General features: G+C 37.1%; 2 protein-coding genes across 7 annotated transcripts in view; one reads left to right on the forward strand and one right to left on the reverse strand.

Moving 5' to 3' along the window:
• Window positions 1-7,275, reverse strand: part of LOC577683 (FTS and Hook-interacting protein) — a 40,754-nt gene extending 33,479 nt beyond the window's left edge. For both annotated transcript variants that reach the window (XM_030980637.1, XM_030980636.1), the window contains exons 1-2: window positions 7,102-7,275; window positions 5,315-6,301 (exon numbers count right to left, since the gene is read on the reverse strand). In XM_030980637.1, coding sequence (XP_030836497.1) covers window positions 5,315-6,094 — 780 coding nt within the window. In that variant the 5' untranslated portion in view covers window positions 6,095-6,301; window positions 7,102-7,275. The remainder of the gene's footprint in view (window positions 1-5,314; window positions 6,302-7,101) is intronic.
• A 3,344-nt stretch (window positions 7,276-10,619) lies between these two features.
• LOC581356 (stromal interaction molecule 1) overlaps window positions 10,620-15,846 on the forward strand; it is a 50,434-nt gene continuing 45,207 nt past the window's right edge. For 2 of the 5 annotated variants that reach the window (XM_030980640.1, XM_030980639.1), the window contains exons 1-2: window positions 10,620-11,258; window positions 11,987-12,123. In XM_030980640.1, the coding sequence (XP_030836500.1) occupies window positions 11,030-11,258; window positions 11,987-12,123 (366 nt within the window). In that variant the 5' untranslated portion in view covers window positions 10,620-11,029. The remainder of the gene's footprint in view (window positions 11,259-11,986; window positions 12,124-15,846) is intronic. The other 3 variants (XM_030980638.1, XM_030980641.1, XM_030980643.1) reach the window with 2 other exon arrangements.

Raw genomic sequence — 15,846 nt, forward strand, 5'->3', positions numbered from 1 at the left:
CGGTGAAAAATGTACTACAGGGGAATAATTGTAACATTTACGCTGTACATAAAAATACTGAAATATAGCAGTGGACAAATCTATTTCATTTATGCAAAACCTTCACTCCAGAAGAGCGCCAAATTAATGCAATTTTTGTTCAAGCAATTGGAGTACAAAGGATAATGGCGGGTGAATGAAATGCTTCATCACCACACACACCTGTGAAGGAAGCATACATCTACATGTAAATACATTTCTTGACGACTTTGAACAGTACAGTTTACGTCATGTTATCAAGAAAATAGTGATGCCCATGCCATGCTGAGAAAAATTCACATTATTCTTGCTTTGTACCCTCTCTCTACACTTTGGTGGGGAATCGTATACATGTAGATAAATGGGCAAGAATATAATAAATCTGTCATAACAACTGAAGTTATTTCTTTGGGTGAGGTTTTCTATAATGCTGTGAAAAATTTAGGAGAGAAAAACACATTCTTACACCACTACATTCAAAGAGAGCTCACAACATTAATGTTTTGTTTTTAATTTGGATTATAATCTAAATTTATCCTGCCACCAAACTTCCAAAGTGCATGATGTTTTGAGTGGTTACACTACAGTATACGCACATGGAGATGATTCATTTTTTTGACAGAGGTTTGGCCATCATTTTGAGACATGTACTGTGTATGACACTCCATCAGGGTCGAGTCATCAAATGAATATTTTATAATAATAACATTGTGCCCATATACATGTAGCCACACCCATCTTTTAGTTCCTTTCCAGAAGGAGTTAGTTTGTACAATGTTTACAACATGTACATGTACACTTACACTTCATGCTTGTGTGAAAAGGCTCTCATTCTACATGTACATGTAGAATTTGTCTGTTCAGAGCCAGAAGGTTGTTAACTCTATGTTAAAGTACAATGCCCTTCTGGCTCCAAAAAGATGATTGTATGAACCATTTAGGGTAAAAAAAAAAGGGGGTACTGTAGCTCATTATTAATAAGGATTTGGTGAAGTCTCTCTTATCATTGCTATTCATAATTATATTGTATAAGTTTAATATATAATTTTATTGCAAGTATGGTAATACAATTCGAATTTCTGTATATGTACCAAGCAATTTGCTAAGGTCGTTGAAACACAATTATATATCGTATGTACAAAAGAATTCCAATTTTACTACCATAATGCTACCATGCATAATGTTTTACGTGTAATTTTACTTTGTCACTGATGTATACCTTGTAAAAGAAACTGCAATTCGGCTCTCGGGACGCGAATGTTTTTTAATGAAATAAACCATTTTAAATAAATAAATAAATAAATCATGTTATAACAATAATTTTCATGGGCTTTTAATATATCGTAAATCTCTGTGTATAAGACGCATCTGTGTATAAGATGCACCCTTATTTTTGGGCGAAGAAAAAAACAAAAACTTTTTTGTTTTGTTTTTTGGATACAACCTGTACAGTACATGTACCTGTGTATAAGACCCATCCCTGACTTTGAATTTTTTTCAGCGGCAAAAAAATGGTCTTATACATGGAGATTTATGGTAATTTATGGATATATAAGAAATGTTATGTTCTTTATTTCAATTTGTTGTATTAAATAATTTCATTAAACTTGTTGATTTTTACAGATGCCAAGATAATTGCAAAATATTTGTACTACATGTAACCTGTGAATTTGAGTCATCTACATGTACATGTATGGGTGTACAATGTACCGTAGTTGTTATGTAGTGATTTATTGATAATCAATAATTCACTGTCCCATCTATTATGTAAAAGTGACCTGAGATTTCAACAGTTACGCAGTGAACTTAGAATACTGCTGTAATAAACAACTGTAGCTTCAGGCTTTGAGCACTTTCAAAAGCTCAGTGAACTTGATCCACGCACTTTATACTGTTATTGCAAGACCCAGAGAGTGAAATCATACTCTGCCAAGCATTACACTGATGATAAGCACTAGATCTTGAGTCGCGTTTACAAAAAGGAAGTGATAATTCACTTTTCACGCATCGCCTGCACCGACGGTCAATTACATTGTAAGTGGGCTTTACGCCATGAAGTTGCAATCAGTGCTGTCTGCTTCGCCATCTGGGTAGCTATCCAATGCATTTAGCACACAGATTTTGCCCTAAAATATCTACATGTGTAAGCAATCCATAGGCCTGCAAAGTGCAAGTATTACTGTACATGTAGGCTTGTAAACGCGTAGGTTGTGCTGGCTTCAGGCATTACGTAATGTATTTATATTTACAAAATACACATATAATCTGTATTTGTATTTTGTTTTGCAATTTCATGGGTACACTGTACACCAGTACACTGCATTCTTATCCCAAACACATAAATGGTTGCCCCCTCCCCAAAACGAAAATGTTTCTTTGTGTATAGTTATTAGTTACAAATACATTTTTATTCTAATAATTTCAAAAACATAATGTTGTTCAGCCTGTGTAGAGAGTACAAGTACATGTACATGTATTCATATTGTAATTGCAACGTTCATTCCATTGCACAGCTTTATGTGCAAGTGTATGTATTATTGCAATTTAGAACATGATTTAACATTTGTTTTTGATATTCAAGAAGGAAACAGCACAGTTAACCCAACATAAGGAAGTCCGGTTCTTGGGTCTAGAATTTACATGTTACATTTCTTGCTTCCGTTGAGAATCTTCTAAAATGTCCTTCTTCCTCAAGTATTAATTCACCAGGGAACTCTAAAAACTTATAGGTTTAGGTTTCAGCTACAATGTACATTGTAAAAGAAATCACACAATGTTTTATGATGGGATTGTATGTGGAACACATTCCCAGAGAAGGTTTTAAAACTGTATAGACTTTTTATGGGCAACTACTGTACATTTGTACATGTATCTGTTTGTAAATAAAATTCCATATAAAAGAATTTAATCCAATACTATCTTCATACAAGAATAGACTATGAAGTATACACTCAATTTTCAGACACATAGTGGAGAGAACTTGGTGGCTCATTGCCAATTACAGTATTTACAAGAACTAATTTCCCTTATCAAAGTGAAGGCTAGTTTAATTGTCACTAAATTGAATAATTTTAATAGATTTCCTGGCTTATTTGACACTTTGGCATCCACATTCAAAACACAATTAAATAATGAGCTTGTTTCAAAGTAATCATTGGTTCATCCAAAGTACATGTACAGTGTACATATATCTGAATCTAACCTTACAAAGTATTTAGCATTGTGAACAAATAAACAATGAAAAATACTGTTGTGTTCAAGTGAGCTCTTTTTGGATTTGCTGATGTAAAACCCTTTAGAGTTTACCAGAGCACTTTTATATTTTCTTGAGGTACACATGTACATGTACAGAACATGTACACTGTAGATCACCCTTGACTTCCAGTTCCATATAGTATGTTGCCCTTCTGATAAATTGCAAAAGGCAGTTGTTCATTAGTTTATATAGGGTGTGTTCGTACATGTATGTGATGATGGGGTGTGGATCCTACAAACATATTTATCAAATAATCTTAAGAGACTGTAATTCACCTACAATATATTTCCAAGTGTACAATTCATGTAAATGTATTTTGTTAGAAAAGAACTCTCTGCATTCTATTTTCCACACTCAGATGCTAAGAGGAACCTAGAAAGATTTAATACTACTTCAATGTATAAATCTAGTTAAGAGCTTATCTGTCAGGCAATATGAATTGCTTTGTTTTCATGTACTTTGTACCGGAATGTTGGCTCAGTCAGTAGAGCGTCCGCCTCACAACCGGGAGGTCGTGGGTTCGAACCCCGGCCGCGTCATACCAAAAGACGTTAAAAGATGGGAGTTGTTGCTACCTTGTTTGGCGTTCAACAATAAGGGATAGAGCAACGTCGATCTGGCGCTGCTCAGTGGCTGCCGGGCTCACGATCAATTGGGCAAAAAGAATTTCCGTTTCGGTTTAATAAAATTTGGAGTGGACTATTAGATTATTATTATTATTATTATTTGAAAAGATAATCAAGATTGCGAATTGTATTTAACACTTCCTTGTATTGAAATAATACTAAGTTTTCTACAAAGTGTGTCAATGTCATTCTGCAAAACTGCACAGCAAGTTGATAAAAAAATTAACAAAAACATTGACATAATTCACGAAAAATCTCTGAAATCTCAATGGGCATCCTACAGATTTTCTATGATACATAGTGTATCAGTGTCTAGTAAGTGGGCTAGCATGACTTACTGAACTAATCCGTCATGATTAAGAGCTGCGGGCAGAGATCTAGCCACTGTAGATCGTAAGGCTGACTGGATTCTGCCCAAATGAAACATATCCTGATGGAATCTTGATAGGAAAAGGAACTACGGGTCCTGAGATCTGCCATTAGAGTGACTCTGAGGGACTAAAATAGCTCTAAATAATGAAGACAGAGTGTGGATGATGGAGAAGGGAATGTTCATTGAACTTGTGGGGTTTAAGTATTTGTAGACCCCAAAATAAAGGAATTTGAAACCAGGATCATTGTTCAGATAACTTTAAGCTGAACATTCAAGTCATTCATTGAACTTAACAGAACTTTTTTTTTTATTGTAATACTTTTTCAAAAATAAGTTTTCACTGAATGATGCAGGATAACTTTTTTTAATGTTTCCATTGATTTGTAACTTGGTACTTTTATTCTATACTCGTTACATCTTTTTACCAACTTAGGTAGGATGCAGTTCTTTCTTTCATAATATTTTTATATGGAACATATTAGCGTTAACAAGAAGTAACATTCTTTTCCATAAGGAATCTCTTTAAGTGAAAGGTTTTTTCCCCTGAAATTTTCTTCAATGGGATATCAACCATGTTTTATTTTTTAAGCTTTGCTTTGGTGTGGCTTTATACAGTGTACTGTACATGTGGCTTCAACTACTGAAGCCTTTTATGAACTCGATATCAAGCAGACTTCTATCAAGTTTTGGTTCCTGTTTCTGTTCCTTCCTGGTATTCAAATAAAAAAGCTTGAGTGGATGATTTAAAACAAATTGTGTAATTGTTCTTCATTATTTTAATTGTTTTTTTGTTTTTGTTTTTTTGGGGGGCTCTTTTTCTGAAATGTAAATTAATTACTTGCAATTCTGTCTATAGCAGAATACAAAACTTTGAATAAATTCAGAAGGAGGCATTAGTGGACATACAGGTGTATAGTAATATACCAAATCCATAGAAAAAAGAAAAATGTCTAGTACATCTCTGGAGACTGGGAGATTATGAGAAATAATCATAGAAAATGGTATGTGTACAACAATACAAGTGCATGAAAATATACTTACTGGACAAAGATTGGTGCTATCTGCAATGTATTTGCCTATGTTTTTAGCCTCGGCTGATACAGAGATGCACAGTAGGAGAGCATCCCGAGCCTGCTGACCCATTAACCCTTCTCGATGGATGTAAGGGATGAGAAGCGAGAAGAGAAGAAACTTTGCCGGCCCCTTGCTCGGACTGGCATGGAAGAGGAACTCGAGGAGATTAGGGTCCTGGGAGAGAGAGATACAGAGAGCCTGGAGCAAGGGAATGAGCTGCCTCTCTGTGTCCTCTCGTGAGTGTTCCCAGCAGGCCAGCAGAAGACTAAGCAGCGGGTTGAGGATTGCCGGATGCATCAGCACCGACTGCTTGCACTGGCCGATGATGAGCTCGTAGATCTTGAGGAGTTCTCGTTTGGCGTCCTCCTGGTAATCGCCGATACGCTCGCTCCAGATGTAGAGCTTCTCCAGGATGTTCTCCTGGATCAGGATCTCCAGGAGCCGGCCGATAGTGCCCTGAGCAGGAGCTTCCTCCTCGACCAGGAGATGCATCATCTGGATGGTGTAGTTAGCAACAGTCTGGACATCATCGTGGTTGACCTTCGACCAGGTGCGACGGTTGTTAAAAACCTTGTTGACAATCACCTGGATCTGCTGCCAGTGGTTGAGGTACACCTCAAGACGCACCTGCTGCGCTTCCACCTCAGGTGACATCGCCCTCTCTTGAGAGTGGTGATTGGCAGCTGGAGGCGGAGAACTCACTGTGGACGAGGCAGTGCTGCTCATCCTTCTTAGAAAGCGGCTCATGGTGGGAGTTAAATTGCTTTACAATTCTGATTTTAAAATATCACAAACGATTGTTCTTGCATCTGTCACAACTAGAACATGTTGATCCACACATTTTCATGAAACATGTCAAAACTTGGGTTTTAATTCCTTGTATATATTTCCTTTGCTCAAGTTATACCTTCCATTTCCAGAACTTGCCCTCAGTATGGTAACATGATGGATTCCCTAAATGAGGATAGAAAAAAAAAATACAATCGATCAGTTTTTGAGAGAGCATGGTCGATTAGATTAAGAATTAAGTCTAGATCAGAATGGCAAAATTCCGGAGTACACAACAGCCATGTGGGATTGGGAGTCCAAGGCAGCGTTTAATGAAACCGTCATAGACTAAGTACATGTACTGTACAAGTTCACAGACATCCCATTGAAACGTGTGTTAAACTTAATAAACGCATTTCAATGTAATGTCGGACTGTCGGTAAACTTGTACTTATGACAGTTTTGTGAGACGCTGCCCTGGACACCCAACAAACAAAAAGCCTTCCTTTTCGCCTTCAGATTGAATGAAAAATGTTAATCAAATAACAATGACCATCATCAATAATTGTCCTTTATATATTGTCTGATAAAATTCTTAACAAATTTAGTAAATATTGACTTATTCTTATGGCATTTAAACTGTTTCTAATTGTTGTTTTAAATCAATTGTCCGGATTCACAACCTGGAGTGTTACAGTGACAGTCACAAGTCACAACGTCTGGCTCATTAACGAGGGGTTGAGAGTGCAGTGGCTTCCTTATGCGACAGCCACCCAAATTGAATAATGAATAGTAATGAAGAAGCCCATTCTATTTCCATGCCATGGCTTCACTTTTAGTTTTACAGCTGGCCGAGGTTTGGCCTTGCATGTACCCTCCTTCAACGCCCAGTCACACGGGGAGGCACAGCGGTGGTTCAGTCCTCAGAGAGCAAGATCTGCGAACTGCGAGACGGGAGGATAGCAAATACAGTTTTGATTACTTACCAGGATTCATTTGAAGATTTTCCGAAGTTCCGAGGATTGATTATCTCTGATTGAAAAAATTCATTATTACACAGAGTTCAAACTCGTCAAATCCTATCTTTTATGGTCAAAACAAGGTCCCGATTCGTAAGGAAAATGACATGATCCATAAGTCCATACGCCCTCTTACGCATAAATATTTCGATTTCGAAGCCAAACAATGTTCGTTCCGTTCCTGAGATGGCGCTATAGCAAAAATGCATATACTGCAACGCAGATGTAGTAAACAAATTGGAGAGGGGTGGGGGGGGGGGGTGGTGGAGGGTGTCCGGAATCTTTTCGGATCTAAGGGCATAATTGCCCCCCCCCCCCCCCCGAGGCAACGCTAAATGCCTATGAATCTAGAAATAAAACAAATTCTAATTCAATCTTTTTCCATCCAAACAAGATCATGTAGCCAGGGTGGTGGAGCATCTTTCAAGGGGGGCAATAACAATCACTTTAGGGATGGAAGGGCTATAACCTACAAAAGGTAGCCTCAAAGCGAGAGACAAAAAATGAGACATTTGAATATACATGTACCCTACATGCTATTGATACAATTATCAATGATCAATCATCTTCAACGTTGTTGTTGTTGTCATCTTGCCTCACTTGTTGTTTTGCTGCTTCAGTTTAATGTTGTTATTATTATTATCATTATTATTATCTTTAATAATTTTCTTATCTGTCTGTAAATATTACTATTTTAACTTATTAATTGTGTACATGCCTGTCGGGGACCCCACTGGAAATAAGCTCTCGAGCTTTCGCGGGTTATCTTGTTCAAGCTTACTTAATTTTGATCTGTTATTCTTGTATATTGTTGTATGTTGGAAGCTTGGCGAATTTGGTCGGAGGTGTGCCACTCAAACCTCGAACCCCCTACCCATTTTTAAGGGTCATTATGGGGGATTTTTCTCGAAGTAAATCCCTTGAAAACAATGACCCGAACAAAAAAAAAAGGACCTATAGGTGTTTAGGCTATTTTTGGTGTAAATGGGACCCATGTTTAGGGATTTTTGTGTGAAAAAGTGACCCCCGTCACTGTAAGTACCCCCCCCCCCGGGGGGGGGGGGAGCGGCAAGCGTTGTCACTGTGTTCTAGCCATTACCTCTGTTTTGCAGTAACTGCACTGGCTCCCTGTTAAAGATCGCATTATATGTCAACATTTTGTTGCCTACTGTTCTGCTGCCCAATAAAATATTTCTTTACTCCAAAATTACACGGCCCCGCGAGATCTTTGCGCTCATCCACTTCTGGTTCCCTTGTGATTCTTAAAGTTGCAAAGACAGGGAAAGGTCACTTGTTCATGCGTGTCCTACCTATATAATGGAAAAGCCTTCCCGAATATAACAAAAAGTGAATAACCGGGGAGTTACCTCTGATTCCTTAAAAAAAAATCATGTAAATACGCTTCTTTTTCATTCTTAATAATTTCTACATGCGTCTTGAGCACGACCACTGTGGATTTGGCGCTATACAAGTTACGTTTATTATTTATTATTATGAAATGTTAGAAGATGCCTATCTTTGCAGCACTAGTGAGCATTATGTCAAGCAATTTATAGAGGTAGAAGTTCTTTTATTAAAATTGCTAAGGGGCATTTTCTGGCATGGACGATATGAGCATTTCAGTCGATCTTGTTTCATTATCAAATTCAGTTAGTTCTTTATGTTTTATTCCAGATTTACTTCTTGTCAATCAAAGAGCAATTAAGGGAGAGAGAGAGAGAGAGAGAGAGAGGGGGGGAGGGAGGGAGAGAGAGGGAGAGAGAGAGCGAGGGTGAGAGAGAGAGGGAGAGGGGAGGGAGAGAGAGAGAGAGAGTGAGAGGGAGAGAGAGAGAGAGAGAGAGAGAGAGGGGGAGAGAGAGATAATGAGAGCCGATGTACATGACTTTAGGTGGAGAATGAGATGGGGAGGCAGATGGAAGCACAGATAGAGGATATGAGGTAGAAAGAAGGAGGAAGGAACGAAGAAAAGAAAGAAAGAAGGGCAAGAAATAATCGGTGATATAAAGAGAAAAGGTTAATTCAATATGCGTGGTATTCCCTTTAATAACTTACATGGCACCACCGGAAGCTTGGCTATTCAATATACCATTTTAGTATATGTATTCAAATTTAATGCACAGACCTTTGTTAAGTGCCTCGTTAAAGTTCCAAATTATTTCATACCGTGCATTCACCTGTTACGAATAATTATATTTCACTCTTAGATCATTTCTCAAGTTTATTCAAGCGGCCCGCGCCCAAAAAGGTATGTTTTATAGCAGTGTGACTTGTACACGTATGTTTAGATGTAGTAAATAACTCTACAAAACGACTAAGCAAAGTCTAAAGCTATAGTTGCCAATCGTAGCACCTATTGGAAACACTTACTGATTAAAATCGCTCGTAAAAGGCTTATCAGCATTTCGATTGGAAGATTATCCAACAAAAATCTAAAGTTTTGAATATTCGAGTTAAAGAACAAAATTACATTATTATGAAATAAAGTATTTCATTGTTATTTTCTAACTAAATATTTCATCGGCAAGCCTCGACCCCTGATGAAAATAGGTTTAAAAACAAATTCAATTGAGATAAAAATGAATAAATCAGTTTTTACATTTTGGCTTCATTTAACTATATACTTTCTTCATTAAAAATGAATCAGATGTTTGTACCACTCTAAAGTTTACATCAGTCAATGAAAATGAAATGGAAATAATATAATCGAAGAGGTTATAAGGTTATTGAATTGCTCATCTCGTCTACAATTTAAAAAAGCTACAGTTTATGCCACTTGGCTTCTTTGAAATTTTCAAATTTACGGAGTAAGGGTACTCATATTTGTTTTCTTATCTTAACAATTGATCTCTCTCTTTATGCAATTTCTTTTTTATTCTTCAGATTCCTAATTTTGTATCCCGTTGACAGGGGGGGGGGGGGGGGTGTCTGTTCAGTTGTTCTTTTCGTGGAAGGACATCATTTTGAGGAAGAGGAAAAGTAGATTTTATATATTTACGTCAACCAATAGTGGAGAGTATTGCATTCACTTTGCGTTACGATTTTCCTCACTACCGTCACTTCGTGAAAACAAGGACGAAATATATGAATGCATTCTGTTCTGCGTGTATATTTAGAGCATATTGAGAATTTTTACAATTTCAAATTCAGAAGTACTGCCCAGGTGACGCCTGTCCCATTCGGGTCCCATTTAAAGGACCCAATGAAAAGATTAAATTCCAACGGCGTTAGAAAGATTTAAAAAAAGTTAAACTCAAATATCCATTTGCTAGAAATTTAAAAAAGGGAAAAATCAAAGGTACCGTTTACTATCGTTCTCAGAATTACCCCCCGCCCCATGACTTTTGAGTATTACCCAACGAACTGAATTCGATGATATTACCGTATACATTTTAACTCGTTATTCCTTCTTTAAGTCAGCAATCCATCGTAGACTTGTGCGTCCAGTCGGTTTAATGAAATTCTCGTTTTGGCCTCGATGATATGACCTTTTCCAATTCCAGCTGTCATTTCATTCACAGTTATGTTTGCTTATAAGATTGCGGCCGCGGCCTGATTTGAGTCGCAAACCGTCGACATTTGCCACAATTTATTCGGGAATTTTAAGCATTAGGAGATAATTTGGATACAACTGTTGATTTGTCGACATTATTTATACCACGCTCACTTCATGACTCGGGGTATGGTATGGTACAGCGTCTACTGCTGAATACAATTTTGTCTGCAAAAACGAGGTTCCTAAAGCTAAAGCTGAACGATATCGGTCTAGGGTAGACTTCCGGGCAGTTAAGTTACGACAAGAATTTTCTGGAATTCAACCTGTTAACTTTCAACTATGTGCCTTTGTGGATTTCAAACCATTTGAATATAATTCGAGATCTCTGGGAGAGAATTAAACATGGCATCTGTGAGCGTGAATCGTAAGCAGAGGCTGTCGAATCGAGCTTACCGGGATATCTATGCAATTCCTGTTTTCATCATGTTCGTGTGGACCACCTGTGTCTGTTTATGCGTGGTGGGGCAGTTTCCAGTCGATTCTACCCGCCTTACTCCCGCGTCGGGAACCGCTAAGAAAGGGGGTGGAGGCACTTCTGCTCCACTGACGGATAGATCTTTTGAATACCCAGGTTTGTGAGGAATGAATTTATTTGAAAAAAAATTAGAGACTTTTTTTTAAAAACAAGTTTGCTTTACCTTTTGAAGTTCAGGCTTTGTAAAAATAATTTTATTATTTTGTTTTGTTTTTCTTTTCTGATACATGTAGACCTCTAGATCTAGTCTAGATCTAGGTCTAATTAATAATTAGTCTAATTGATGATGAATATTGATAGTGATACTGTCTGTACTCTGTAGGCCTAGTCTACTGATTTAAAATATGATGAATATGAAGGTATGTTAACTGGTTAAACTGAATGTACTAACTACAAATAGTCTAGTACAATGTGAAATAGTGACAGAATAGAATAATCAGCTTGTTGATTGTGCGGTCGACCATTGAGAAGAAGAAGATGCATTTGTATGAAGTTTGATAAGTTGACGGCGTAAAGTTAGGATCTAGTTCAGCCTTGGGACGTTAGGTTACCTTCAAATAGATCTAGACTCTAGACTAGACTTTGTAATTTTTGTTTAAATTTGTGGTTTGGCAATGCCAATGAACATCGAAAGTTTGAGAGTGTAGTGTTATGACTCTTTTCATGTTCCTATTCTTTTCTTAATAATTATTTCACACACCTTATTTTTTTCTCCTTAAAATAAATAATTGCATTTCTCAATTCTGTAATACTGTAGCTTTTAAGTTCTAGTCTGCCATGGCCTGGTTTATCGTCTCAATTTATTTTTGTCTATATTGATACAGAATGTAGCACAAAAGATGTTGCATGCATTGATGATCATCGGGAGAAAGACAGACTCGGCAAGGAGGGCATAATGTTGCTTCACAGACAGATGGATGACGACCATGATGGTGATGTCGAACCATCAGAAAGTGACGAGGTTAGTAGTAGTTTGCATAATGTACATGTGTATGTACCACGTAGCCTGTAAACAATGATTGTACAATTTGTACATGAATGGCAACGCATACACATTACAGTTTGTACCATGAATGTGCGACAGAAGACTTAGCTTTTGTCACATACATGACACTTCACTTGCAGCAAACCACCTAGAGTTAAAGCAATAATGCAGTGAAATAAAATGACACACACGTTGTCCCTGTATGGTTAGGGTAGTTAACATGTAACACACAGACAGTTCTCGCTATTGCCAAAACCCTCAAATGCTCGGATGATCGACTCTTGGATACAGGTACATGTAGTTTCATGTCTTATGCATACGCAATACATGTATGTATTGCGTTTTTAGATTCCTCTCTTGGCGGCTCCTACTGACTTCTTCAGATTTTTTACAAGTCTATGATTGTTCCAGAAGAAATACTTCATGAATCTCACTGCATGTCCATCAATTTTGTAATTGTTCTTTGTCAAAATGCTGCTTACAGAGTCTGGATCGTGCAGTGATTTCAAACTTGTCTTACCTTCAGAGCAACCTTTATCCAGTCACATGATCTATAGTGATTGTTTAAAATTGTACCCAGGTCATATCTCTCATCCAGGGATATCTCTGAAGATTTTTTAGTTTATTTTTGTGCGACTAGCACATACATGTAGGAGATTCACAGTATCCCACCATATTCCAACTGACAATTCAGTTTATAAAAAAATAGAAAATCGCTTTATACTTTCTAAAAACCCAGAGACAAAGTGAAAGGTTGCACCATTCAACTGTTGAAATACGGAAATAAACATCTAGCTCAGTGTTTATCGGCCGAGACCGGATTAGCACAGTACAGCCGTATGAAATGGACCGGAAGCGATTAAATCACCAAGCTATCCCAGAGTGCATTGGAAATGGTTGCATGAAATCAACATCCAAGCATTTGGGGGTATTCACTATGAATATGACTGACAAAGAAAGCGGACAAAATATACAGTTCCTCAGGTAGACAAAGGAACATTCCTTCACTGCTATTATGTAAAAATGTGTAGAACAGGTGTCACATGCATATTCACCTTTTTACATAATAGCAGTGAAGGGATGTTCCTTTGTCTACCTGAGGAACTGTATATTTTGTCCGCTTTCTTTGCCAGTCATGTTCATAGTGATTGGCAATAGCGAGAATTGTTAACATGTAGGGGCCTTTGTTATGTGTAATTGTACATTGTACTGTATCCCTCCCCATCTGCCCACTCCCCACTTTGCCTCACCACTTTGCCTCACGACTTTGCCTCACGACTGCCTCACCAATAAATGGTAAATGGTAAAGTACATGTACAGGTGTACATGTAGTTTGGTGTACAGTTTGTACAATGAATATTACAGTGTTGGAATATTTTGATTTTCCAAGATCAGTGCATATTCTTTTTCCATCAACAATAGTATTGAAAGAAGTTAAGAGCCAATTGTGTAGGCCCACGTGTACACACACTCCCCTGCATACTGCACTAAATGTACATGAGTAGCTCTAGTCTAGAGATACAGTACATGTGGAGGCATACTTGAGGTACTTGCAAATTGCAATAATACCAGACATTTGAATGACCAGTATTAAAAGGTCTCTTTTGTTGTCTCCACTCTCCATTGTGAGTTATATGGTACATTATGCACATACAATACTATATTTTCACATTGTTGTATGTGCTAGGCTTACTGGTAGAATACAATGTACTGTACCCGTACCTATTACATTCAGCTTATAAATTCAGTAGGGAAGTGCACAATTTACATGTTTGTGTTGGTTAATCCGTAGTAATCCTGTAATATGTACATTTGTACATTATGTACATTATGTAGTAAGTGCTGTCAAAGAAAAACATTACACATCTAAAATGGCCATTGTCAATTTAATTATTCCATCTCCATACACGTTTTCTCTGCAATCTTGCCCATTTTTACATTTCTCTTTTATTGTAAGTGTATGTGCATGTACATGTACACATGTGACATGTCTGTTGATACAACATGTACACGTACATGAGTCATGAGATGCATGTGAAATTAAAGTTGACCTGTTAAGGGAAACACTCTTCGATTTCTCAGCAGGTCTATACAACAATGAAACAGGTGTACAAATATTGAAACACAAACTTACATTGTAAACAAAAAAGATGTTCTTTGATATTCTTTGTGTTCATAACTGGTATGCATTTATTGATTTACGTTTAATGTTACATGTACATGTACAGTTGTGTTTTTTCATTGTAGCTGTCTAGTTACAGGTTGTACATGAGCTGTACAGTAATAGCAATGAATAAATAATTATACAGAATTAATGAATAGAAACAACAACAGTACCACATGTACATGTACATGTAGCCTACACTGTACCTTTATAAAGGTCAATCTAACCTTTGTGATTATTTTTATTTGTATGAAAGCGGAAAAGTAAAAGAATCAGAATTGACGAAGTTTGACATAAATCTGACCAAGAGTGTTTGAAGTATGAGATCATTAAAGCTATTTAATAAATCTCAAATCTGTGATTTGGGTACTGGAGTGGAGTGTGAAGTAATCATGGATAACTCTCAAGTTAGTCATGTACAAAATTATCATAAATTTCAGTGTTTTTTTTCTTCCTAAGCACCTTCTCCATTGGAGCACTACTCAAAATATTTTGTGGATAGCAAATTAGCAATGGATATCCAGGATAAAAGGGATGGATACATTATGTGGATATCCGATTTCGTTCAAACTTTCACCAGTCTGCTTCTCTGATTTTTCTGCTTACTTTGAGAAAAGTTTTGGATAGGGTGCAATTTCCCTTTAAAAACACATACATTATGTACACTATAAATGCTATTTGTCAAAGTGCACAGATTTATTAAATAGAAAACAAGACACATAAAATTGGTATTTTATGTGTCCCTATGTTGGCCAATATTATATAGTACAGCGGATTAGCTCCCCATATAACGAGAATTGTGCACTTTTTGATAAAAGCATGAAACTTCTAGCATAGTTAGTTTAGACCATAAGATTCATTTTCAGATGTGGAGGGAAGTCAGATTTGACCTCTGATGACCCTGAGAGGTCAAATTCAAAATGGCCGCCAGTCCGCATGGTCTAATGTACAAACACGCTAATTAACTTTTGAACAAAATAGTCCAGAAAAACATTTAAGGTGTCGTTTCCAACTAAATTGAGGATGCCAATGCATTTGGTTATACTTTTGAGATCGCCAGATTTCGGGGTTTGGCATTTAGGTCAAGGTTAAGGTCAAAATTGACTAAAAATAGCAAGTTTTCAATGTTTACAACGAAACAAATCCCATTTATTTGTCATTTGTTCGCTCCTATGTTCTCAAATTTCTTTAAGAGTGGTTCCCCTGCAGACCATGAGATTCATTTTCAGATGTAGAGCGAAATCAGATTTGACCTCTGATGACCCTGAGAGGTCAAATAAAAAATGGCTGCCAGTCCGCCGCATAGTCTAATAATTGTCCAAACACGCTTAACTCTTGAACTAAATAGTCCAGAAAAACGTTTAAGGTGTCATTTCCAACTAAGTTGGGGATGCCAATTCATTTAGTAATACTTTAGGGTACGCCAGAACTCTGGGCTTTGCATGAAGTCAAGGTCAAGGTCAAAATTGACTAAAAAATAGCAAGTTTTGAATGTTTACAAAAAGTTTTCCCATTTATTTGTCCCCCTATGTTCT

Source organism: Strongylocentrotus purpuratus, unplaced genomic scaffold (assembly GCF_000002235.5).
Source record: "Strongylocentrotus purpuratus isolate Spur 01 unplaced genomic scaffold, Spur_5.0 spur5_scaffold_11, whole genome shotgun sequence".
NCBI classification, from domain to species: domain Eukaryota; kingdom Metazoa; phylum Echinodermata; class Echinoidea; order Camarodonta; family Strongylocentrotidae; genus Strongylocentrotus; species Strongylocentrotus purpuratus.